The 24,432-nt window shown below is 46.8% G+C and overlaps 2 protein-coding genes across 3 annotated transcripts; one reads left to right on the forward strand and one right to left on the reverse strand.

Moving 5' to 3' along the window:
* Positions 1 to 549: 549 nt before the first annotated feature.
* Positions 550 to 1,919, reverse strand: LOC146246589 (RNA guanine-N7 methyltransferase activating subunit-like). The gene is made up of 4 exons (XM_084682738.1): positions 1,832 to 1,919; positions 1,415 to 1,582; positions 1,178 to 1,257; positions 550 to 1,133 (listed from the first exon to the last, which is right to left on the reverse strand). The coding sequence occupies exons 2-4, from the start codon at positions 1,579 to 1,581 to the stop codon at positions 985 to 987; spliced, it is 396 nt and encodes a 131-aa protein (XP_084538864.1). The 5' UTR covers position 1,582; positions 1,832 to 1,919; the 3' UTR covers positions 550 to 984.
* Positions 1,920 to 2,212: 293 nt separating this feature from the next.
* homer2 (homer scaffold protein 2) lies at positions 2,213 to 23,084 on the forward strand. Of its 2 annotated transcripts, none has more exons than XM_084682641.1 (9): positions 2,213 to 2,232; positions 9,499 to 9,655; positions 14,019 to 14,150; positions 15,504 to 15,596; positions 16,451 to 16,593; positions 17,587 to 17,743; positions 18,348 to 18,458; positions 20,259 to 20,339; positions 22,607 to 23,084. In XM_084682641.1, coding segments are annotated over exons 1-9 (1,065 nt in total). In that variant the 5' UTR covers positions 2,213 to 2,230; the 3' UTR covers positions 22,796 to 23,084. The 2 variants fall into 2 exon arrangements, with proteins under 2 accessions (XP_084538767.1, XP_084538766.1); XM_084682640.1 differs by lacking the exon at positions 2,213 to 2,232 and adding an exon at positions 2,538 to 2,924.
* The last annotated feature ends 1,348 nt before the right edge of the window (positions 23,085 to 24,432 follow it).

Below are 24,432 nucleotides of genomic sequence, written 5' to 3' on the forward strand. Positions count from 1 at the left end.
CAGTGGTGTGGGCTTCAGTGCATTAGCTGGCCTTTTATATACAGAACAAAAGGTGGGCAGGATTTTCTATGGGGCTCAAATGGAAATACCACTGCAACTGCACAGGACGGGATTCTGTGTTGGCTCCAAGTGACTCCATGTTGGCTCTAAGTGATGTAGTTTCAGTGAGTCGCCAGTGTTAATGAGGATGCAGGGGTTGGCCACTCTCTCTCTCATTGCACTAATGAGTCCGAGTTGCTTCAGGCTGCTGTACCCTCCTGACTGCTGAGGACGATATTGGGTTGATGGAGGATGGTTCCTGAAGGGGACCCAGGAGTACTTTAAACACAATGTGTCCTTAAGCTTCTTTTGTATCTATATGTATGTAAACTGTAGGGGTTTAACTTCATACTATATGTCAATATGCATGTACTGTGTATAGAGTACTAATCCAATACTACAGGTCTATGTACACAAGATCCTAGTGCAATTCCACAGATAAATGTGTATCTATACTGTAAGGTCCTAACCCTGTACATGAGTTTAGTACATCTCACTGGCTCAGCACACTTTGATGGTTTAAGTCATTTTCATGGTTTTATTTTTCACAAGTTGATGAATGAAATACAAAAAAGTGACACTCCTTGCTTACAGTAAAATAACTTGGGATGTAAGAAAATAGATAAAGTCTGACTGACAGCCTTTTCTGTCATATACATGATTCAGATTTAATGTATGTCACATCCAGCCCTGCTGGGTACAACAGAGATAAACAACTCTAGACATCAGTAAAAAACGATACATCCAAATCATGATGCATACATTGCCTCTTCTACATTAATGAGTTAATCAAACATTTGCAAGGACTTTCCCACACATAGAAATACTATTGAATCGTGGATGGTAATAGTTGCTATGATGACCATCTACTGGAGGAATGAGTGAGTTTTGACCGTGTACATGTATAAAGCAACTTCACCACACGGTCACACATCTCTGTCAAGTTTAGTAGCGGTCGTGATGTGGTCTCTGGTTAGGTGAGTTGTATTGCTGGTTATAGCTGTGAGATCCTGGTGGATGCCCACTTCCCTGCCCTCGACCCCCATGATGGTCTCTGTCCTCCGAGCGCTGGTGCCCGCGATTCTCCCCCCCCCCAACCTCTGTCCCTGTCCCCCCCCCCAGCCTCGACCTCCTCCCCAACCTCTATCCCTGTCCCCTCCCCAGCCTCGACCTCCCCCCCAGCCCCTGCCCTGGTCTCGGCGGCCTCGATCCTGATACCTGGAGGGAAAAAGAGAGAAAACACATTAACGTTATCTGATGAGATGTGACAATGAGTTGAGCGCTGGTGGGAATGTAAGGCGTCTTTGATGTGTAGGGCACATGCATGTGTCGTGTGACAATTTCGTTAGTAGTGTTTTTCACTAAATTGGCCTACCTGTTGTCTCGCCCTCGTGAATGTCCGGCTCCGCGACCCCTCCAGTCCTCTACCAAAGGAGGCGGGGTGTCTGGGCGACTCAGGTACGCCTGATACTCGTGGTCTTCAGTAGTAAACCGGTGGGCAAACATCTCCTCGTAGTTTGGCGTAGCGCTAATATCTGTCATTCTACAAACAGAAAATGCGGTCGTTGCATTAGCTAACTATATTGTCAGCAAACTAGTTTACAGAGTTTGGTTGAATCTATCCAATTCATTGTGCAAGTTTAGCTATTATTAGCTAGCTTTCTAATAATATTTAACGATCATTAATGCTAAATAGCATTACTACGTAAAGTGCTTCTGACAAGTGTAATTTCAGTGTATGTCTTGTTAGCTATAGTAAAGAAACATGTACATAGGTAGGCTACAGGATTACCTTATAATAGATGTTGCTAGATCTAGTAGAAAGCTACTGCGAATAAAGGAATCCAGTCCAGTGTTGACAGTTGCGTTACATCAAAAAGGTACCTACAAATGTAGACTACTTGTAAATGGTTCCGGGATGCTCACGCCCCGTAATTATTGAATGATTGTGACACTGAAGTTTTTCAAGTCGGCGTTGAACATAGCACCGTCAGACTACTTCAGAATCGAAGTTCAAACAGTGATATTTTGCAGTTGGCTTTAATTTAAACAATTCATTCAGAGCTATAGCTTACTGCCAGAGGAAGTGAGCGTCCCCAGGGTTAGTGAGTTTGGTCAGGTTGTATAATATAGCCTACGGCCCGTGACACCCCACAACCAGAACAAGCGTGGTCTACAAATTTAAAGTAACATGTAAGTTCAACTCGATTAAATAGCGTATTAGCATTTTGACAACAAAGCCCTACAAGAAGATTCACGCGTATTTTTGCAGTGGTTTAATATATTTTGCATGCCTGTTTTATTAGTTTATCGAAAATATGCAACGTAGAATTTATTTCTGAACTCCTTTCCTTGCCCTTGTTATCATGAAGAAACCACTGCTTTTGAATGTAAAACAGCATGTGGGAGGTTGGAGATGAGGGCAGGGGAAGCCGCTCAGTGTCGCTGCGGCACAGATCTCCAGCCTGATGAAACACAATCCCATAGGCGAGAGGGCGAGCGCGCAGACAACTCCAGCGCAGCACGCAGGGAAATGCGAAGCACTGTAACTTAATTTCTAACGCGGCATTTTTTATTTATTTCACGGCTGAAGGAAGACCCAGAAAGTGGGATTTCATTTCTCGTGATCTAAAGAAAAACTTCCTGAAATTACAAGTGGCTTTAAGATCACAAGAGAAAGCTTGAAAACCCTGTGATCGAGTTCATGAAGAAGTGTACTCATATTTCAGGTCTCGCTTAGACTGTTAGCGCGGAGACAAGAATGGACTAGTCTAACCCTTAATTTGAACAGTGGATCTAATTTTATTAGAAGTGTGTTAACCATTCATTTAATATTTCATACGTCCATAAACTGAAGGATTGTTCCAAAAGTCCGCAGCAATGGGGTAAGTAATCCGCGAGACGCGCGTGCCCTTTGTATCTTAGTGCATGTTATGACACCTGCGCTGTAGTTAGCTTCATAGTGAGCTATTGACACAATTACTTGATCTATCGGGATATTTATTTATTTATTTCGTATATTAAGATGTACTCGTTCTTGTATTTCGGCAGGGAACCGTTCTTGTGCGTTCAATAGGCGACAGGCTAGGTAATGTGACGATAATGCAACTGTCAAACCACTATAAATGAAAATCTTTTGCCAAAAATCTGCGTCTAGTCCCTTCAATTATTCAATAATTAGCAAGTTGTCAAACAGTTTCGCATTGCCTCAATAATTTGGTCTTGTCAGTATATTATTTAATGCCTTAAGATAACCTAATATTATGAATGGAAAGTGCTTGTAATCAGCATTCGCATTTTTTCCTCAATTTGTGATTTTGTTGAATAAACAAGCAATTCATTTTACAATGAATTGAACATGAGATGAAGATGGGGTGATTTGTAGCCATTGCTATATAAAGACTAGGCAGGTACCTCGCGCTCCCCACGCGCTGTGGGAATGTAGGTGCCACAGTCAGTGCCCACGCACGATAGCTCCGTGCAAAGCAACGACATGGAGAGAGCGAGTGTGTGTGTCTGTGTGTGTGTGAGTGTGTGTGTGTGTGTGTGTGTGTCTAAGTTTGTAGAATTGCAGAATGTGTATATGTATGTAACAGAGAGGAGTCGCAACATCTTTCAAACAGATGATGTACTGCAGAGTGCATTCCTACATGAATTGTATGGTATGTCCCAACAGTATTGAATTTGATAGTATCTTAGCTTCTAAAGGCGATGTATAATATTTGCTGTGATATACTTAGACCTAGAAGACAGTGGAGGGAAAATTATTTGAATGTATAGAATGTGGCCGTACTATCAATGTGCGCCTGGTGTTCAGTCATAAACACAGGGTGTAAGACTGAAAAATATGCCAGGGGAACAGGGGAAGGAGCCCGTATTTCCATGATAAATTGACAGAGCCTTGGCATGTACTGTGTGAAACCAGTTCAACGGACAGGGTCCTTCGCTATAGCTACGACGCTAACTCGCCTAACAGGTTGTAGCAGTAGGGCCTACTGTCTTGCAAAACACCAAGGGTTATTGAAACTACTCGGTGCCAACAAAAACATTTTTCCTCTCCAACACACACACTGCCCTTCACTCTGAGTTTCGCCTGTCCATCCATATGCTGAAGTTACCGGAAGTAGGCCTATATATTTTTATGTAGAATTGTGATTATTGTTTGCGGTCTTCCATGGAAATGATGACATTCACAAAATAAAGCAATTTTGTTGAATCATCCACAGGTACAATAGTTCTGACAGATGAAATATAAAATGCAGTATAAAGTTGCCAATCCAAACTCAACATATAATCCAGTATAGTATATAGGATGGAATCCTGTATATATTCTAGGATATAGTGATCAGACCCTGTCCTTCAGGCTGTTTTCCAGAATGTAGTTATAGATTAACTATGTTCTCTCTCTCTCTCTCTCTCTCTCTCTCTCTCTCTCTCTCTCTCTCTCTCTCTCTCTCTCTCTCTCTCTCTCTCTCTCTCTCTCTCTCTCTCTCTCTATTGCGCTCTCTCTCTGTATCTTTCTCTCTTGAACATTCCATTGCCCTCACTTTGTCCAAAGGGGGTCATTCATTGATTGCTGAATAGTTACATACAGTTGCAAATTAGTTGGTTAGACGCTCAACCTTGACCTATGAAATGGCAGCAGAGGTTAGCCATACATTGTGAAAAAAAACAATGGACTTTTTTACTGTTCAGAAGAACGTTCCGCTGCCTTCCTTAAATCCTGCAAACTTCAGCACTTGATCGCTTGAAGCCCTCGCTGCCTAAGTAAGGGTCAGTCAGACTAAAGCCACAAGATAGACGAGAGAAATGGAAAAACAGAACGAGGGTGAGAGAGAAACTTGCATACTGAGAGTCAGAGAAATAGAGAGAGAGACAGTTAGAAGGAGGGAGGGAGGGAGAGAGAGAGCGCTATTTAAAGTAAACCCTGCTGAGGAGGCAGGTCCCACACAGGGTTAGATGGTAATCTTCAGCCCAGAGAGTGACAGTTCAAGACTTACAGTCATTGATTAGGCTGTGTGACGCAACATGGTGTTAGGATTCCTTGACAGCTCGAGGTACAGTAGGAGAGGTTTGGAGGGCAAAGGTCGTTGATCTTCCGTCGGGGCGCCAGTTGCGGGATAAGGACGTTGTGTCCGGGTCGTTGCGGAGCAGTAAGACTTAAGGACGGGTAAATGAGAGGGGAAGGGCTGATTGGGCGTCTTTTCACCAGATGGTTGAGGGCTAGGGAGCCATCTGCCATGGCTCTGTAACGGGATGATGTCCTCCCCTACCCTGCCCTTCTCCTCAGTTCTGTCATCAAGAATTGTCGGAATCCATTCTGAGCGGACCGACTCTACATTTATGAATGTCTTCTGATGTTTTGTTGCTCTGAATTTGCCCCCCTCCTAGCCCCCCCCCCATGCCCCCCACCACCACCCAGCCCCTGGTATTGTGCTCATTCTGACGGGGATGGCTCCCCAGACTTCCTAATAGAGCTGGATCCAGCCCTTGGCAGGTGTAGTGGAGCAGAGTCCGAAGGCAGTGCTGACAGATGAACTGTATTCATCAGAGTTATGAGCTTTCATCTAATTAATTAAGAGTGAGACTTGTGCCGTGCTTCATAGGTGCACATATGAGCGCTTCCTTGGCTGCGCTAGTGCAAATCTGTTTCATTTTTTATTTCGGCTGTGTCTGAGTTTCCAAATATATGCACTTTGTGACCCAGATTCACGGGTTGTTTGCGGGCCTTTTCCCGAGCAGATTTGGGATAAAATGTCCTTTTGTTCTCTTTTTCTTTGGAGTAGCTGCACACTGAAGCTCTTTCTCTCTGTGCTGTTATCAGAAACAGATACAGAAACAAAAAGCTGACACACTACCAGGCTCTGCTCTTCTAGAGAAGCTCTCTTCTAGAGGAGCTCTCTTCTAGAGAAGCCTGTGTCATCTGAACATAAGCAGCGTAGCAGCTAAGATTTGCTGATTTACTCTGTCTTGATTCGGACATTCAGGTTCTGGACCTGAGATGTGGTTATGGACCTCTTGCACCATCTGTCTTTTTAGGTTAGGTTGTCAATTATGACTACTTTTTATTCCCCTTATTATTAGCTAGACCCCCCCTTAGTATTAGCTAGACTTTGCTCCTTTTGTAGTTAGCCCACATCTTCAAGTTTCAATATTCCGATATGTTTAATGTATGCACCTCCCTGCCAAAGTAAATTCCTTGTTTGTGCAAACCTTCGTGGCGAAGGTTCCTTCTGATTCTGATGTGTTTAGAAGATTGACAGGGAGTGTTCCTGCCACATCCTCAATGCAAACTGGCCTGTGTGTGTGTGTGTGTGTGTGCGTGCGTGCACACCTGCCTGTGAGTATACGTAGCTATTGTCAGAGTGGGTCACTAGCAGGTATAGCAGCATTTCTGGCTGATTCCCTGTCAGGAATGTGAGAAATGTTTCAGATCATTCCGGCCGGCCTGGAGCTGTACCCAGGGGGTTGCTATCTGGATGGAAGTTTTGACCACAACTGGGGCCGACCAGGTGGGGGTGCATTGAACTGTATAAACCTTGGCCAGTCAGAGGATGTGACACTTCTCCTGTACAGACTGATAGACGAACCCCAACGTAGGTTAGATAGACAAACTGGTTCTGAGAATGGGTGTGGATCAAGAATGACTGGAGAGGTTTCAGCCCTGGAATCCAGACGGGGTTGTTTATTCACTCTTTCCTGAGAAGGAAAGAAGAGCAAACTTGTCATCTTTTTTCATAATGAATCATAATCGTGGGATAGAGCTCTACAGAGGGAATGTGGCTATATGTTGTGTGTGTGTGTGTGTATGTACTGTAGGATGACTGCAGGGGTTAATCCTGCTTGATTTAAAAGGGGTGGAACAGTCTTCCCTAAGCAGGAAGATGCTCTGGTATTAACCCAGCATCTAGACTTCCCACGTTGAGGAAAATGCCTCATAGGTAGAACCGGGGAGGGGAGAGCAGTCGACCAGATATCTGAAGGGCTTGAGAGAGTAAAACCTAGTCTGGCTTAGTCATACATTGCATCACCATCTTCGTCCTCTGAAAACTTGCCTGGATTTTGCCTGATACAGACTTGAGCTCGACATCCATGCATCTATCTGCAAGTGCTTCGATATTTCACTCCACACACCATCTCTGATGACAGTAATGATGCCGTTTCTATCCACGGTCACGGTGTACTAGAATCAATGGTACAATGAAGTCAGAGACGCAGTCAAAGTCGCAGTCAGAGACGCGGTCAGAGACGCAGTCAAAGTCGCAGTCAGAGTCGCATGTCTTAAAGGTGCTTTTTGAGGTAAGCCTGGTGGTACCTTTTGGAAAGAAAGCAGACTGAGACTAGAGTGAGTCAGTCCTCGTTTACACACTCACTCACCTGTAAATTATTCAAGACTGTTGGGTGGTTGTAAGTTTAAACAATCGCTGAATCATTTGAATGACATCTAAGTGTGACATCATCAACTTTAAGGTGTGTGTATGTGTTTGTGGGTGTCTGTGTGTGTGTGTGTTGGACCGTGACCTTTCTCCTCCCTTCCTGCCAGTGTGTACACACTACAGCTGGCTCTAGACATACTTAATGCAAAGGTCAGTCTCCATGAGGGTGTGTTTGTGTGGGAGTGTGTGTCTGTGTTGCTTTGTGTGTAAAACAACAGTGACCTGAGTAAAGGCTATTATCAGATCAGGATTGAGATTAGGATTATCGGGGACAGTGAATTTATTACGGTGGATTTAATTTCTTGTTGGGCCATAATCCCAGTGACGGGCCCTGTTTTATTACGGCTATTTGCTGTTGCTGTGATTAGCCTGTGTGGAGAGAGAGTCCGAATGGAAATATGATCTACGAGGACTAGAAGGATAGAGTGGGAGTTTTAGAAAGAGCGGATAGGAGGAGGAAGATGGGAAGAAAGTTAGAGAGATAAAGAGGACGGGTAAACATGATTCTCTGGGATTCCACATCAGCTCTCAGTACCTGGTATCTGAACCGGTGCAGTTGACACAGAGCTAGAGAAATAATGAAAGTTTATGTGTTTGTGCGTGTTTTAGTTTCCGACTGGTAAACAGCGTGTGTAAAGCGTGGGAAAGCCGAGAGGAGGGGCAGCAATGCCACACTAATTTGTCTGACTGAGATCATAAAACTTTTAACAGGCATCCTAATTCTGCTCTTTCATCCTCTGAGCATGTTTTCTCCACAGCTGTGGGATTGAGAAGCCTCCGTTTCTGCTTTCCTGAAATACTGCACAGCTTGGAGGCAGATCAAACAGACACGATGCTGTTATTTTTGAGGCGCGCCTTTCTGTTAGCTCACAACGTTTGAGAAAATGGAGAATCCCCCCCTGGCAGAGACGTGGCCCTAGACTGAGCCGTGTTCCTGCCTGGTCATGCCTACGAGCTGTGCAATGGGCTGGAATGGGCTCAGGTTGCCACCACTGGTTTTGAGTGAAGGTTGTCAGTGCGATTCCCGACTGTGCCAAAATGACGTTGTGTCCTTGGGCAAGGCACTTCACCCTACTTGCCTCTGGGAAATGTCCCTGTACTTACTGTAAATCGCTCTGGATAAGAGCGTCTGCTAAATGACTAAATGACACACAGTTATTTCAGTTGGTGCGAGAGGGAGAAGCTTTTGATCCCAGGGACCCAGGTTGTGGACAGAGACCGTGACAATTTGGAGGAGATAAACAAACTCTTCACAAACACAGTTTGGCAGCCATATTGAGTGTAATTGAGTTACTGGGGCTGCAACTCTGTCTCATGACTTCCTGAGGTTTACATCCCTACTGTGATCATCCATGTCGTACAGCACAGCTGAGAAGCAGCCCAGGTTTGTGAGATTTTTTGCCATGGTCGTGGAATTGCTTGAATTACGTCTACAGTAAATATCTTCTACTGTGATGATTCAATTGACTGTTCACTGCTGGGCTCATTGACAGTTTTACACGAGTCAAGTAATGGTGCCTACTGGTGTGGCAGCTGGCCAGCTATCAGAGAGTCCTCGGGTCACCTGAGAGGAGCTGCTGTGTGTGTGTGTGTGTGTGTGTGTGTGAGTACTGTTCACCTGAGAGGAGTGGTGTATGTTTCTCTCTGTGTGTGTGTGTGTGTGTGTGTGTGTGTTGTCCTTTCTGCTGAGAAAAGCCAGGAGGTGCTGATGTGATAATGGCTGGGGGTTGCTATGGGGGATTACAGTTAGTGTTACATTAACACCCGCCCTTAAGAGAGGGGGGTGGGGGGACAGACGACAGAACCTAGTATCCCAGGAGACAGCCCAAGAATAGGCAGGATGTGATGTCACATGACAGCTGTCACGTGAGGTAAAGACATTATGGAAGCTACAGCTGTAAGTGCTTGTTTCGGCATGTATGTGGAGGATCCTTCTGAAGATTTGAACTTCCTCTTACTCCCTTCTTCTGTCTATTCCTTCCTCTCCTCCTCCTCCTCCTTCCCTCTCTCATCTGTTACCCAGGGAGCAGCCGATCTTCACCACCAGGGCTCATGTCTTCCAGATCGACCCAACCACTAAGAAGAACTGGGTTCCGGCCAGCAAGCAGGCAGTCACCGTGTCGTACTTCTATGACAGCACGCGCAACAGCTACAGGATCATCAGCGTGGATGGATCCAAGGTAAATTCAGTCAGTCAGTCACTCAGTCAGTAATAAATCTGATTGCTGTGAAGAATAGAACCGTCTGACTTAAGTTTCCTGTTGGTCAGCGATAACGCGATACTGCGTGTGTCTCTGCAGTGCTTCTGTGACAGCGGTTAGGTGTGAAAGTCCCCTGGTGGGTGTGTGCTCTCTGAGTAATGTCAGAGGAAGGTGTGTGTGTGTGTGTGTGTGTGTGCATGTGTATGTGTGTGATGGGGGGGGGGGGCTATAAAGGGCAACTCCAGGAGCCCCCTCCCCCTGTGACATACTTCCAACTCTGCCACATTTTCAATCACAAGTGCAACCTTCACTGGTGAATCATGCCCACATGCTGCAAACACACCCACGCACAGCGCACCCTCTCACCCCTGCCACCACCACCATCCATATTAGGGGTCGGCTCTGCATAAATTCTTGTTGCCTCAACAGAGTGAAACCCACAGAGCAACATTATGCAGAGATTAATTTGAACATGCACTGCTTGATACTGTGTGTGTGTGTGTGCTCTGGATGAGAGCGTCTGCAAAATGACTAAATATAAATGTGGGCGTGTTTGTGCACACTTTATGTATCGGCGTGTGTCTGTCAGTCTGTCTCTGTTAGCTAGATTACCCGTTTCCATGGAGATTGGAGTTTCTTTGGCGGAGCTGCGTGATAGCAGTGAGGTCATTTAGATTGGGTTATCACCTTCACGGGGCCACTCAAGTTCGACGAGATGAGACTGCTATTCATTGTTTAATGAGAAGGTCTTCACGATGGTCTTTACAGACCAGCTCCTCTCTTCTTCAGTCCTCAGAAGGCCTTTGTGATGTGTGTCGGAATGAGACACATCTGAAAGGGCTTAGTTATAACATCCGTTCTCTTTTCTTCAGAAGTCTGTTTCCTCAGTGCCTCTCCCTAGCCCTGCTTCTCCTTGTCTTCCCTGCCTCTCCTGTCCACCCTGCCTCTCTTCTCCCCTGCCTTCCCTCTCCTCCTCCCCCTGCCTCTCCCAGCCCCCTGCCTCTCCCACCCCTGGCTGTGTTCCATGCTGAGGTTCTGTCAGAGTATATAATCCTTCTGCGCATGGATGCCTGTCTACTTCAGCTAATCTCTCCTGTAGATTCCATCCACTCCTCTTCTCCTTTACTCATCCCCTATACTTCTCTCTCTCCTCTACCCTTTTCTCTCTCTTTTCCCCAAAGGGGAGGACTGTGTCGTTCAGCCGAGGTCAATGTTCTGGCTCTCTATAGGATCAGAAGATAGAATTAAAGAGAGCTCATCTGATTCATCTTCATCATGCTAATTCCATTAATTGGAAGGTGCAGGATGTCCGTGGGTTGCTTGTACTTACATGCTTAGATCTTTACCTGCCGAAACATGAAATGTAGAGAGACATACAGACTGTATATACCTGCAGAGAGACAGACTGTTCTGTATACCTGCAGAGAGACAGACTGTATACCTGCAGAGAGACAGACAGTATATACCTGCAGAGAGACATTGTGGACTTGGCTGTAGCGCAGAGTTATGATTGGTTGGCATTTCCATTCTTAATCCCCAACAAACGACAATATTTCACAACCGATATAAATATCACAATCGATCTCAAAACCCTTTGGCACGTCACCTCACATTGTAAATGCCTCCCACTGACAAATAATTACACGCTTTAATCTGTTTGAGTGTGTGGGGGCTGAACCCTCCACAGTGTTTGTTGGGTAGACCTTGGTGCAGCGTAGGATAGTTGTATAATTCCAGGTAGTCATTTCCGACCTGCTGACTCGTCGACCCGAGCCTTACCCAATATTACAGATCTGTGTGTTTTAAACCAACCCCCTGGTGTCTGTGCAGGGAAAGAATCCCTCTGCTGTAAATATTTTGTATACATCCTCTTCCCTTCCTTGGCTCTGTGCTGGCCTTCAGCTCCCACGCTGCGTTCTCTCTCCAATCCTGCCGAGTCTGCAGCTTCTGTGTGGTCAGCTGACACGGTCACTGCCCTCCTAGGAGGACAGGAAGTATCCCATAATCCCCCCCCCAATAAGTGCCCCCACGTTGACCCCAGCCTCATGCCCAGTCCAGCCCTGCGCCAGCCTGCAGCCATGCCACCCGATACCCACCTCTTCACCTCCCAGGTGGCCCTGTCGCTCACGCAGGCCCTGGGTGTGAGCCAGGGGCTGTGCTGGTCGTGAACCAGCATCTGGTCCAAGCTTTCAACGGCGTACAGCAGGAGTAATAGATGAGCGTGCTGTATCTTTCCTCTATTCTCCTCCTTGCATCACTCCATCCATCCATATGGTGGGGAGGAGCTGGGTTTGAGTCATCTGGGTTTGAATGCTGCATGGTGTGTGGGGTAATCCGTGTCATAGGCTAGGAACAGTACTATCTGGGTGTCTGAGACCAGCTTATATGGGAACATCAAAAAGGGATGACTTTCAGATCAGTGTCTTATGGCGCTGTCACATGATAGATGATGCATTATGGGTCACCAAATCGTGGAGGCTCATTACTCACCTCAAGCTTCACGTTAGAGTATTGTTTTAACCAAATAAAACAGAAACATTCTCACCCACAAGTATTGTTTACAGTACACTCACCAGAGGCTCAGTGGTGTGTGTAGTGCACACACACCCACCCAGACTCACTCCACCGCTGTTTAGAGTGGAGGACTGACAGGGAGAGAGAGAGACAGTTGTGGACAGAGGCAGTTAAAGACAACTTTGATGGATCAGCTTTAGTGGTATGATGTGGATTATACAGTATTTCTCACTGAGGATAATTCCATTACACAGCTCATGACAGGGAGAGATCAAACCAGGACAAACCTGGTTCGTCTTCTGTCAGCCCTCTCTCTCTCTCTCTCTCTCTCTCTCTCTCTCTCTCTCTCTCTCTCTCTCTCTCTCTCTCTCTCTCTCTCTCTCTCTCTCTCTCTCTCTCTCTCTCTCTCTCTCTCTCTCTCTCTCTCTCTCTCTCTCTCTCTCTCTCTCTCTCTCTCTCTCTCTCTCTCTCTCTCTCTCTCTCTCTCTCTCTCTCTCTCAATTATTATTAACATTAATTAATAATTATTAATTAAGTGTGAGAGAGCCTCTCATGCATCAGAGAAGACTGCCCGATCCTGACTGTAAGGTTTGGGACGTACCTGAACCAGAGAGAGGCCTGTGATCCAGGGTCTTATTTACATTGACATGCCTTCATTATCCAGAACAACCTCACCTAGGAGAGTGGGACCCTGGTCTGTTCCCCAAATGATTTCCCTGTTCACATCGAGTTGATTTTCATGGAAAAGCTGTGACACAGTCATTACATCCTAGGTACAGTATTTAACTAAGATGTGTGACTGGCGAGACGCTGTACTGCTGTGTTCTCGGTTCTGTGGCGATGAGCCGGCGTTACAGTGCCGTGAGAGGTGTGAAGGTTCCAGTGCTCTGGAGAGAGGCTGTGGGAGTGGTAGACAGTTAGACAGCCAAGGAAGAGGGGGTCTGCCGAGTGTAGAAAAGGGTGAGAAAGAGAGAGAGAGAGAGAGAGAGAGAGAGAGAGAGAGAGACGTTGGTGGTGAGACAGAAGCAGAGGACAGAAGAGGCTGCCAGTGATTCCAACTCTCCTCACCCTGACTGCACCCTGATTCAAAGCAATGTTTTGTTGCTGTGAGATGAGATGCATGTTCATGTCTGCATCTTCTTACTGTCCCAAACTTTTCATGGGGTCATTGTTTTCATTATGGAAATGTTGTTTTTCCGTCTTAGAAGTTAACTAGAGAGACAAAGTGTTTACTCATTTTAGGACAGATTCTGTAATTTAAGCAATCAATCATCATGTTTTTTTCCATATAATTATCTATCTTTATTATATAGAGCCAGTTGTACTGTGATTATTATTATAGTTGTGTCATAGTGTTGATGTGACGCAAGTGTGGCAGCCTGTCTTCAACTTTAGTTGTGAACATCCTCCAGGTCTCTGAGTCTCTGTGTCTTTGTTCGCATAATTGATAGGCTAGCTCTGAAAACGTCATCATCCCTGACCTTTTTGTGTCGTGTGTGTGTGTGTGTGTGTGTGTGTGTGTGTGTGTGTGTGTGTGTGTAAAGAAGTTTTGGTAAAAAAAAACCGAGAATAGAGACATTCCTGATCACCCATGGTGATAATGATGGAGATATTCAAAATTGTCAGTGTCAAAAAGGATTCCTGGGGGAGGCGTCTACAGTGTATTTTTTTTATTAATCTGAGTATAGTCTTTTCAGATACTTTTCAGAGTATCTGTTCTACTTGCGTGAAGGATGTGTGTACTTTTGCCATCTGTGGTCAGTCTATAAAAAATTGGTTTTAGCAAATCCCACAAGCAGGTAGGTAGTGACGTGTGTCTCCTTGACAGGTGATCATCAACAGCACCATTACCCCCAACATGACCTTCACCAAGACCTCCCAGAAATTTGGCCAATGGGCTGACAGCAGAGCAAACACTGTGTTTGGCCTAGGGTTCGCCTCTGAGCAGCAGCTAGCAAAGGTCAGTCTCCTCTCTCCCCTCATCCATACTCACCCCTCTCCACTCTCCCCTCATCCATACTCACCCCTCTCCTCTCTCCTCTCTCCTCTCTCCTCTCTCCTCTCTCCCCTCATCCATACTCACCCCTCTCCTCTCTTCACTCTCCCCTCATCCATACTCACCCCTCTCCTCTCTTCACTCTCCCTCATCCATACTCACCCCTCTCCTCTCTCCCCTCATCCATACTCACCCCTCTCCTCTCTCCTCTCTCCCCTCATCCATACTCACCCCTCTCCTCTCTTCACTCTCCCTTCATCCATATTCACCCCTCTCCTCTCTCCCCTCATCCATACTCACCCCTCTCCTCTCTCCTCTCTCCCCTCATCTATACTCACCCCTCTCCTCTCTTCACTCTCCCTCATCCATACTCACCCCTCTCCTCTCTTCACTCTCCCCTCATCCATACTCACCCCTCTCCTCTTTCCACTCATCCATACTCACCCCTCTCCTCTCTTCACTCTCCCCTCATCCATACTCACCCCTCTCCTCTCTTCACTCATCCATACTCACCCCTCTCCTCTCTCCCCTCATCCATACTCACCCCTCTCCTCTCTTCACTCTCCCTCATCCATACTCACCCCTCTCCTCTCTTCACTCTCCCCTCATCCATACTCACCCCTCTCCTCTCTCCACTCATCCATACTCACCCCTCTCCTCTCTCCACTCATCCATACTCACCCCTCTCCTCTCTTCACTCTCCCTTCATCCATACTCACCCCTCTCCTCTCTTCACTCTCCCCTCATCCATACTCACCCCTCTCCTCTCTTCACTCTCCCCTCATCCATACTCACCCCTCTCCTCTCTTCACTCATCCATACTCACCCCTCTCCTCTCTTCACTCTCCCCTCATCCATACTCACCCCTCTCCTCTCTCCACTCATCCATACTCACCCCTCTCCTCTCTTCACTCTCCCTTCATCCATACTCTCTTTTCATCCCTCCTCTCTCTCTGTCCTTTTGACCACCCCCGAAGACCAGTGACCAGTGTTAATGTTTTGCTTCATGTGTTGTGACTCTGTGTATAAATATGATACCGTCGTCACTAAAGTCAATAAACATGACAGTCACAATCATGGTTTTTTTTTACCAAAAAAACGATGAATAAGATGTTTTGTTTACTGAATGCCATGAGCTCTGTTTCCCCCCTCTAGTTGGAAAATGAATCAATTTCTACAGCTGTGTCGGAGCCCATCACGTCTAAATCAGTTCCCTCATTCTCTCGAGTTCACAGCACAGTAATTACCATCATGGCTCTGCACATACTGTTTATTCTTCTCTGACTGACGACGGCTTGTCCCGCTCTCTTCCCTCAGTTTGCTGAGAAGTTCCAGGAAGTGAAAGAGGCGGCCCAGGTGGCGAGAGACAAGTCTCAGGAGAAGATGGAGACGTCGAGTAACCACTCCCAGGTAGCCTGCTGCCCTCCTCACAAGTCCTGTCTGGGAGTCATTCGCAGATTCTGCAGGAGCTGGAGACCCATCACATTTAATACATTTGAATCCTCCAGCAGACGCTTTCATCTAACGCAACGTACAAATGTACATTGGCAAAGTACAACTGATGAGAGAGGTGAAAAGAGAGATGGAGGGTCTTGAACCCGACAGACGCGGAGCCAGAACAGAGTCACGGCTAGATAGTTTCTGTTTATTGCTGACACTGGAACGGACAACGTTAATTGATCGGCCGTCACACTCTCCTGCTCCATCCTGCTAATCTCCTCAGATGAATAGAACTCTATGTTGACACATTAGGTCAGTTTAACAGTTTAATCCCATACACACAGCCATGCTGAGTAGAGGAGGAGGAGGAGGAGGAAGGGGGGGGTGCAGAGGGTTGCTTAGTGCCATCCTACGGGTGAGTCCAGATGGCAGCTTCTGACTGCTCCGTGAAGCAGAAAGCTGCTCTGCCACATGACATGATGTAGGCTGGCACCAGTCCCCCCTCACCTCTCCCCTGACGTAGCTGATGTGTGAGGGGGGGCTGCTGCTGGCCACGGGGGGGTTTCCTGTTCTCCTGACCAGGCGGGCTGAGACCACCTGGCCCCTCACCGAGAAATACGGACGTCCAAGCTGTTAGAGGAGGGGAGGAATGAAGGGAATAACGAGAGGATACCTAGCTTTACTGTGTTAATCCTGTATTTACTGTAACCCGACGGTATTTGCAATGTATTTACTATGTGCACCCCCCCCATCCCTCACCCCAACAATTCACCCTCACCCCCCATCACCACCCCCCATCACCCCTCCACCCTCACCCCCCTCAGGAGTCCGGTGGTCGTGACACCCCTTCATCCAACCAGGCATCCAGCATCAACGGGACGGACGATGAGAAGATCTGCTTCACAGGGCCTGAACCCGCCCAGCTGAAGAGCGAGAACGAGCGCCTGAAAACAGCGGTGGAGCAAAGGTACCCTGAGGACATTATACTGCTGTTACTGTACACCTGGGACAGTTACACTGCTGTTACTGTACACCTGGGACAGTTACACTGCTGTTACTGTACACCTGGGACAGTTACACTGCTGTTACTGTCCACCTGGGACAGTTACACTGCTGTTACTGTACACCTGGGACAGTTACACTGCTGTTACTGTACACCTGGGACAGTTGCACTGCTGTTACTGTCCACCTGGGACAGTTACACTGCTGTTACTGTCCACCTGGGACAGTTACACTGCTGTTACTGTCCACCTGGGACAGTTACACTGCTGTTACTGTACACCTGGGACAGTTGCACTGCTGTTACTGTCCACCTGGGACAGTTACACTGCTGTTACTGTCCACCTGGGACAGTTACACTGCTGTTACTGTACACCTGGGACAGTTACACTGCTGTTACTGTCCACCTGGGACAGTTACACAGCTGTTACTGTACACCTGGGACAGTTACACTGCTGTTACTGTACACCTGGGGCATTAAACTACTCTTAAGGGACTGATTCAATGAATTAATTAACCAAACTAAAACTTGAATTCACATATTTATGAACTGGGCCTGCCATTATAGGTTCACTTGTGTCTATTTAGAGGGACAAGGATCAATTTTTGCGTGAGAAGCAACTGCCCAACAACTGAGTCAGACTCTAGACTCCTGCTCCTCGCTGTACGTCAGCATTTGCCGCAGCAAACTTGTGCCCATCCATGCACACAGATCATTCATGCACACAGATCATTCATGCATAGTGAATTCACATCAGCACCACTCGTCCTTTGCTGCAGTGACATGCACACCTGAAGGAAGATGTGGAGAAGCTTTCAGACACAAACGCACCTCATCATGTCCCTTTAGGGTTGGAACCTGTCCCATGACCTTTGACTCACCTCTCTCTCTCTCTCTCTCTCTCTCTCTCTCTCTCTCTCTCTCTCTCTCTCTTTCCTTCCTCCTCCTCGTCCTGTCCAGTAACACCAACGCCAAGAAGTGGGAGACGGAGCTGCAGACTCTGCGGGAGAACAACGCCCGTCTGGTGGATGCCCTGCAGGAGTCCTCTGCCAACGTGGAGAGCTGGAAGAAGCAGCTGAGCACCTGCAAGGAGGAGAGCGACACGCTCCGGGAGAAGGTGACGGCACATCCTCCTCCTTCCCCCTCCTCCTCCCCCATGTCCCTGGGGAAAGGCCAGGGTGGCTCACTGTTGTTGGGGGCTGTCTGATCAGGGGCTGAGCCTCCTCAGCCTCTGCTGGATGGAGGCTGGATGGAGGCTGGATGGAGGCTGGATGGAGGCTGGTTGGATCTCAGCAACACTGCGGGATGCGTTTAGCTGGCCGCAAATCCTTTAGTAGCCTGGGATATCTTTTTAATTTGTTCACGAATACGAGAAATGTGTGAGGATTTTTACAGCTGGATTCTGGGACTGCTGGAGATACAATAGGCACTTTTGTGTGTTTCCATAGTTGTCCAGCATCCATAGATCAGCAACATTCCTCCCACCAGTCCTATCTGCAGAACTCCTGCCAGCTCCTCTATAAATAGACCCATTTCAGTTTCATAATCAATGCAGGCTGATGCCTACTCTGGACGGGGGGAAAAAAGGAGATCCATATTTCTATTGTTCTCTCATGGACGGATCGTTAAAGATTGGCATACTGTATGTATGCCAATGAATACTGTCAAATAAGTTCTGTCATCTGTGCTGACACGCGTGGTCATGTTCTCTGCCGGTGTAGATAGCTGAGTTGGAGGCTCAGTGCAAAGAGGCCAGTGCGGAGAAGGAGAGGAATTCGAAGCTGGCTGTTCGTGTTCAGGAGCTTGAGGTCGAACTGCAGGACAAAGAGCAGGTGAGAGAACCAAACCGTAATCAAAGACACACTCATCACCCTCACGGCCTCCCTCCCCCCTGGCTCCACCGAGGTGTTCATTAAGAGTATTGGAGCTGTCAGAATGGATAATCAGGGAAGCAGGTGTTACACCCTTGTTCTGTATGTCACACACTGCGTGCGAAGAAGTTAGATTTCTCCGTCTGACTCGAGCTTTAAGGGACCGAGTCACGTAGCCGCGGGCAGGGTTGAGGATGTTTCCAGGAGACAGGAAGAGTCTCTTTTCTCCGGAGGAAGGTGATGGGTATTGTTGTGGGACCCTTTCATGTCAGAGTGGCTCTTTATGGATTAGCTCTCTCTGAGCCTCCAGTCAGCTAAACCCAGACATTTATACGACCTCCTGGGACATTCTGTCTCGTTGCTTTATGGTAGTTTGTCTCATATGATTTATGCCATCATAAGTTCAGTTCCCCATTGGTCCTCATAACCTGGAGTTCCCCCTAACCTGCAGGGTGTGTGGATGGATTCTGACTCTGACTTAATGAATCTGTCTGGATTTTTCAGACCACATAAATCTTGTATTTGTCGGAGTTTTGTCAACACTTTATTATATCAAACTGAAAATGAATCCTAGTTATAATCTCAGCTGTTATGACTGTCCCATGTCCCTAGCATCCCAGCACACTAATCAATGGGCCATGTTTTCCAGTCTGTGGGCGTCAGGGTGGTGTAATGAGGGTTGTCGCCGGCTGGAGGCCTGGAGTGGACACACCTCCTCTTGTTAATGGATAAATGTTGTTTCTGCCTGCAGACAAATGTTTCATTAGCATTGACTGTCCTCCTATGTCTCTATCTCTCTCTTCTGTCTCTGTCTCTCTCTTCTGTCTCTATCTCTCTCTTCTGTCTCTGTCTCTCTCTTCTGTCTCTATCTCTCTCTTCTGTCTCTGTCTCTCTCTTCTGTCTCTATCTCTCTCTTCTGTCTCTGTCTCTCTCTGACTCTTCTCTCTTTATTGCCTAGGGCTAAATTGGAGAAAAATACATATTAGATATACTGCATAACTATATGTGTGTCTATACACACACACACATATATATGTGTATATATATAAACTTATATAGAAAATTCTTCCCCTTCATCCTGAATCTCTAGACTGTAAAATGGGGCAGTGTGCATTTCCCTTGGCAGCGAAATGAGATTTCCCAGAGCACAGTGCACCCCAATACCTTGGAGCCCAATCATCTAGACAGCCACAGAGGAGAATCGCTCAGAAACTGTCGTCCTGGTCACAGCCAAATACAAACACCGTTCAACATTTAAAAAATGAATTATTAAGCCTCCTCCGTAAAGCGGTTCTCCAGCTCTGGCTGTGACCTGCTCCAACTGTGGGACACTTCAAAAAGATGACCAATTAGCGCTTAGCTAACGGTGCTTCAGCTAATGGGAGGGGGAGGGAGGGAGGGAGGGAGGGAGGGAGGGAGGGAGGGAGGGAGGGAGGGAGGGAGGGAGGGAGGGAGGGAGGGAGGGAGGGAGGGAGGGAGGGAGGGAGGGAGGGAGGGAGGGAGGGAGGGAGGGAGGGAGGGAGGGAGGGAGGGAGGGAGGGAGGTCCTCTGGGTCTTTGATGTGTACGTTTGAAGGAAAGCCCCCGCGGACGGGCTCATCATTAGTTGAATGTGATGCATGTGCATGTGCAGTGTTCACAGAAACACCATTACCATTTCTGTATCTCACGTGCTTGCTGTTTTGTACCTCCTGATACTGTACGCATGTCTACTCTGGGGACGTTCCAGTGTGGATTTATGAGTCTCGAATGTGTTTCACAGGAACTGGAGAACCTGAGGAAGCAGGCGGAGATCATCCCCCAGCTAATGGCTGAGTGTGAGAGCATCACGGAGAAATTACAGGTCCTGTTCAAATATATAACTCTAACCGCTAACTTACTGACCCTAACCCTACCCACTCCCTTATCCTAACCTTTCATTTACTAACCCTTACCTCAACTACTCCCCTAATCCTAACCCCTACTTCACCAAGCCTAACCCTACCTACTGCCCAAACCCTAAGCCCTATTTAAACCCTAATCTTTAGGTCAGAGGTCTTCAACCCTGGTCCTCAGGGACCCCCTGTCCTGCACATTTTAGATGTTTCCCTGCTCCAACACACCTGATTCAAATGAATGGGTCGTTATCTAGTTAAAAGGCAAAAACCTGTTAACGACCATTCATTTGAATCAGATGTTTTGGACCAGGGAAACATCTAAAACGTGCAGTGCCAGGGTTGAAGACCTCTGCTTTAGGTTATGACAGCCTTTAGCGCAGTAGAACTGACTTTTTAGAATATGTTTCCTCTTGGCTGAGGTCAATGGCATCGCTCAGAAGCTGTCAGGCACACCAAAGGACATTCTTAAGTGCAGAAGTAGGAGAACTTGATTGCTATACTCTGCCTCAGGCTGGTGACAAACTCCACACACACACACTCACGAAACTCACACCCAACACACATACACTCACACATGCCAAACACACACACAACCACACACATCTTTCATCCGGCTCCATGTTTATAATTGTCTCTCTTGTTGTGTGTATTAATACAGTTCACTGTGTGATGTTTTAATGAGAGGACTGAGTGGTGTTAAAGAGCAGATGGAAATGATCAGCACTGTTGAAAGGTGTTCTCTGTCTTCACATAAATCGTAGCTTTGTTATAATAGGGACCGTTTTAATTACTGCTCAGTCTGGCTTATTCCTCTCGAATGTTAAGAGTTAATCATTAGCTAATCATTGGACTGATAAGAGATGGTGTACGAGAGTCTTAAACAGGCTTGGGATTCCACGGTTGACAGGAATCCTGAAACCATATTGATTCACATGCCAGATCTTCCTCCTTTCTACCCGGTAACAGGGAACACCTGTTCTTGTCCGCCTGTTTGAACCCAGGCACACGTCACACTCTGCGGTGGCGGCTCAACCCGTATGGCTAGTCAGGCTGCAGTCCTACCAGTCAGACTGCCTGTGAGGGGAGTGGTATCAACAGTGATGCTGGCATCCTTCTGGAGTGCGATGGGAGCAGCATCGATAGTGACTCAGGCCCTCTTGCTGAAGTGTAACTGGAGCGGTATCGATAGTGGCGTTGGCTTCCTTCTGTGGTGCGATGGGAACAGTATCGATAGTGACGCTAGCCTCCTTCTGTTTCTATCTGACTCATAGAGTGAGATTTCATTGCCCAGGCTGTCATATTTGAGTGCTACACAGGCAGGATATGGGTGGACAGAGAAACCAATGTTAGTAGAAGTTCTTCAGCTTTAATCTGCTCTGGTTGCCAGATATACCATCTCTCTGCTTCAGCCAACTGCATGATATTAACAGCCTTGGCTAAGACGGACTCTGGCAACCGTGCTATGGTGTTTCACAGAGAACTAAAACCAACAATGGCATACTTCAAATACCTTCCCTTTATCCACAGTACCCTAGAGGAACACCAGCCAGCCAACAGCCACAGGGGTAGTCGGGAACTGATGAAACAGCCCTTATATTTCAGTAGGATTTAATATTTAATAGTATGGCACATCAGAATGATCAGTGTTCTTCACAGGTGGTCATTACCATAAATAGCTGTTACCATGGAGATTACGCATCAAACAACCGTCTTGACTGCTCGGTCGTACGCACGCTTTTCCTCTATTCTATCAGATCCACATCTACGTTTCCAGTTGGGACCTCTATTTAAAGGGGGCACTGTGGTCAAATTACAGGAGTCAGCTGCCAGAATGCCACCAGCCGTGGCATTTAAAGCTCCTATTTTAGCCCCCTCCCTGCAATGGCATCCCTGGCATCACTCCTCCCGTCTCCTCGTCTCCCCGCCTGCCTTGCAGCATGCTCATGTCTGTCCCCAACATTACCGGGGTGTCGTATTTGACCACCTCATGTCGTTCTTTATGTTTCGCTGTAATGTGATTCTGGTTTCACTGTGTCTCTTACACAGTGATTCTTACAGCCCCTTTAGTATTAGTTAGACCTTGTACCAATAGTATAGTTAGACTGTTCACCAGTATTCAAGATTTTTGATCCCCATATGTTGAATATATGCACCTTCCTGCCAAAGTAAATTCCTTGTCTGTGCAAACTTTCATGGAGATGAAACCCCTTTCTGATTTCTCGTCTCCTCCCAGGCCGCCGAACTGAAGAACAAGGACCTAGAGGAGCGGATAGAAGGTCTCTCTGGGGAGATCGAGGACAGCCAACAGAAGCAGGGCAACATGAAGGGAGAACTGAAGAAGTTCATGGACATCCTGGATGGAAAGATCGATGAGCTGCATGAGTTCAGACAGGGTCTGTCCAAGCTAGGGGTGGAGAACTGAAGGGGCCTGAGGCAGAGGACTGGAAGTGTGACTGAGGTTAGATACAGAAATGGAGGATTTTCCAAAGTCTTCAGGGCGGGACACTGTGGCACTCGATCCCCCAAAGTGAAGTCCACACAAAACAATCAGCTAGAAACAAAACCTCAACAAAACGGAAGGGAGGGAGGGAAAGAAGGTTGGATTGAGATAGGAGGAGCACAGGAGCGAGGGGAGGGGGCCTAAATGTATCCTGTGTCCGCATTCTGGGAGAGAGTCACACTCACTGTTTACTGAGCCGTCTCTGGGGGTGGGGGTGGCACTGGGGGGGGGGGGGGGGTGGTGGAGAGCTTCTACAACAGGTGGAGGGTTCTTGGATTCTATCTGTGTATTCCTGCAGGCTGCCAGAGTTCCGAACTGGCAGTTTGATGTTGGTGAGGGCAGAAGGGGCTTTAAAAGGGCTAACGTGAAAATCCGAAACGGCGACATGCGGTTCAGCAACAGTAAAAGTAATAATGATCCATGTTAATCCCGATGGCCACTTCATGAGAACTGATGTATCTTTTGAAAAGAGTCTGCTTACTAATACTTCACGTTTCATCTCAGGTGTGTTTGAAGACGGTTTTGTTCTTGTTAGGTTAATATGCACACACGACACACGGCCGAGTCACAAAGTGCCTCTGGGCAGGACGGCTCGCTACGCACCCGCCTGGCTAGGAGATGCGGCCTGGATCGTCACCATAGTAACTGACTTTCTTTGAGAGAGAGAAAAAAAAAAAAGATTTATGGATTTTCTTTGGTAAACAACAGCATGAAAACATCTGGGCTAAAGTAACATGAAGGAACAATGAATATTAGGCAGGAGGCCTGTTGATCTGGGCTGACACGCTCTTACTAAGAAAGAAATGACAAATAGTTGTTTGTAATAGCTAGGGTAAAGGAAATTGCAGGTGCTTTGAAAACATTGCCTGCTAGGTGGTTTGTGCATCCAGAACATCATTTTCCGCGATGGAAGCAGTTGTACACAGAAACATCATCCTCAAAAACTATGCTAGTTTCCCCATCTGTTAGGAGTGCAGTGTTCTTAAGGATTTTGCATGATTATTATTTTATTTTTTTGTGAGCAAAGTATGTCTTTAAACGTGGTCCCTGTTGGATGTGCTTCCCACACAACTGAAGTCTCTGTTGGTGATTTCTGTATCTGAGGGGAATGTTTTTGCTGCTGGAAAGAAAGATAACGTGAACATGTACGTCATATTCGACTACTGACGGGCCTTCAATACAACACTGAAATTCTATATTTTGTTCATGTTTTGATTTGTTTGTCGGTGCCTATTGACTTGTCAACTAGTCTGTCTAGTTCTGATCCACTTATATGAACAACATTACCTTAACCTGTGTTTTTCTCCAAGTACTATATATTACATACATTCAAACTTTATGGCCTCAAGACTTTTATAAAATATTATTTTGGGTGATTGGTGGTGTGATAGTTTATTTTAGGATGTGGAGTCTACCAGTTAAGAATGCAGCACTGTTAGCTGTATTTGAATTTCAATCTTTCACTTGTATCAAAGGGACGTTTAGTGGAATATTTATGGAAAACGCTATCATGCTGTAATTGTATATTTTCTATCCCAGTTTGATGAGAAATGTTTTGA

Source organism: Hypomesus nipponensis, chromosome 19, assembly GCF_054491055.1.
Source record: "Hypomesus nipponensis isolate SF chromosome 19, ASM5449105v1, whole genome shotgun sequence".
Lineage (NCBI taxonomy): Eukaryota > Metazoa > Chordata > Actinopteri > Osmeriformes > Osmeridae > Hypomesus > Hypomesus nipponensis.

Bases quoted from the DNA above. Each gene is read 5' to 3' on its own strand.
- LOC146246589 (XM_084682738.1), bottom strand. From the start codon at position 1,581: ATGACAGATATTAGCGCTACGCCAAACTACGAGGAGATGTTTGCCCAC. The intron at 1,258-1,414 runs GTAGGCCAATTT...TTTTCCCTCCAG, and splicing joins TCACGAGGGCGAGACAACAG to GTATCAGGATCGAGGCCGCC. The intron at 1,134-1,177 runs GGGGAGGAGGTC...GGACAGAGGTTG, and splicing joins AGGGGACAGGGATAGAGGTT to GGGGGGGGGAGAATCGCGGG.
- homer2 (XM_084682640.1), top strand. The intron at 15,597-16,450 runs GTAGCCTGCTGC...CACCCCCCTCAG, and splicing joins CGTCGAGTAACCACTCCCAG to GAGTCCGGTGGTCGTGACAC. The intron at 16,594-17,586 runs GTACCCTGAGGA...CGTCCTGTCCAG, and splicing joins AAAACAGCGGTGGAGCAAAG to TAACACCAACGCCAAGAAGT.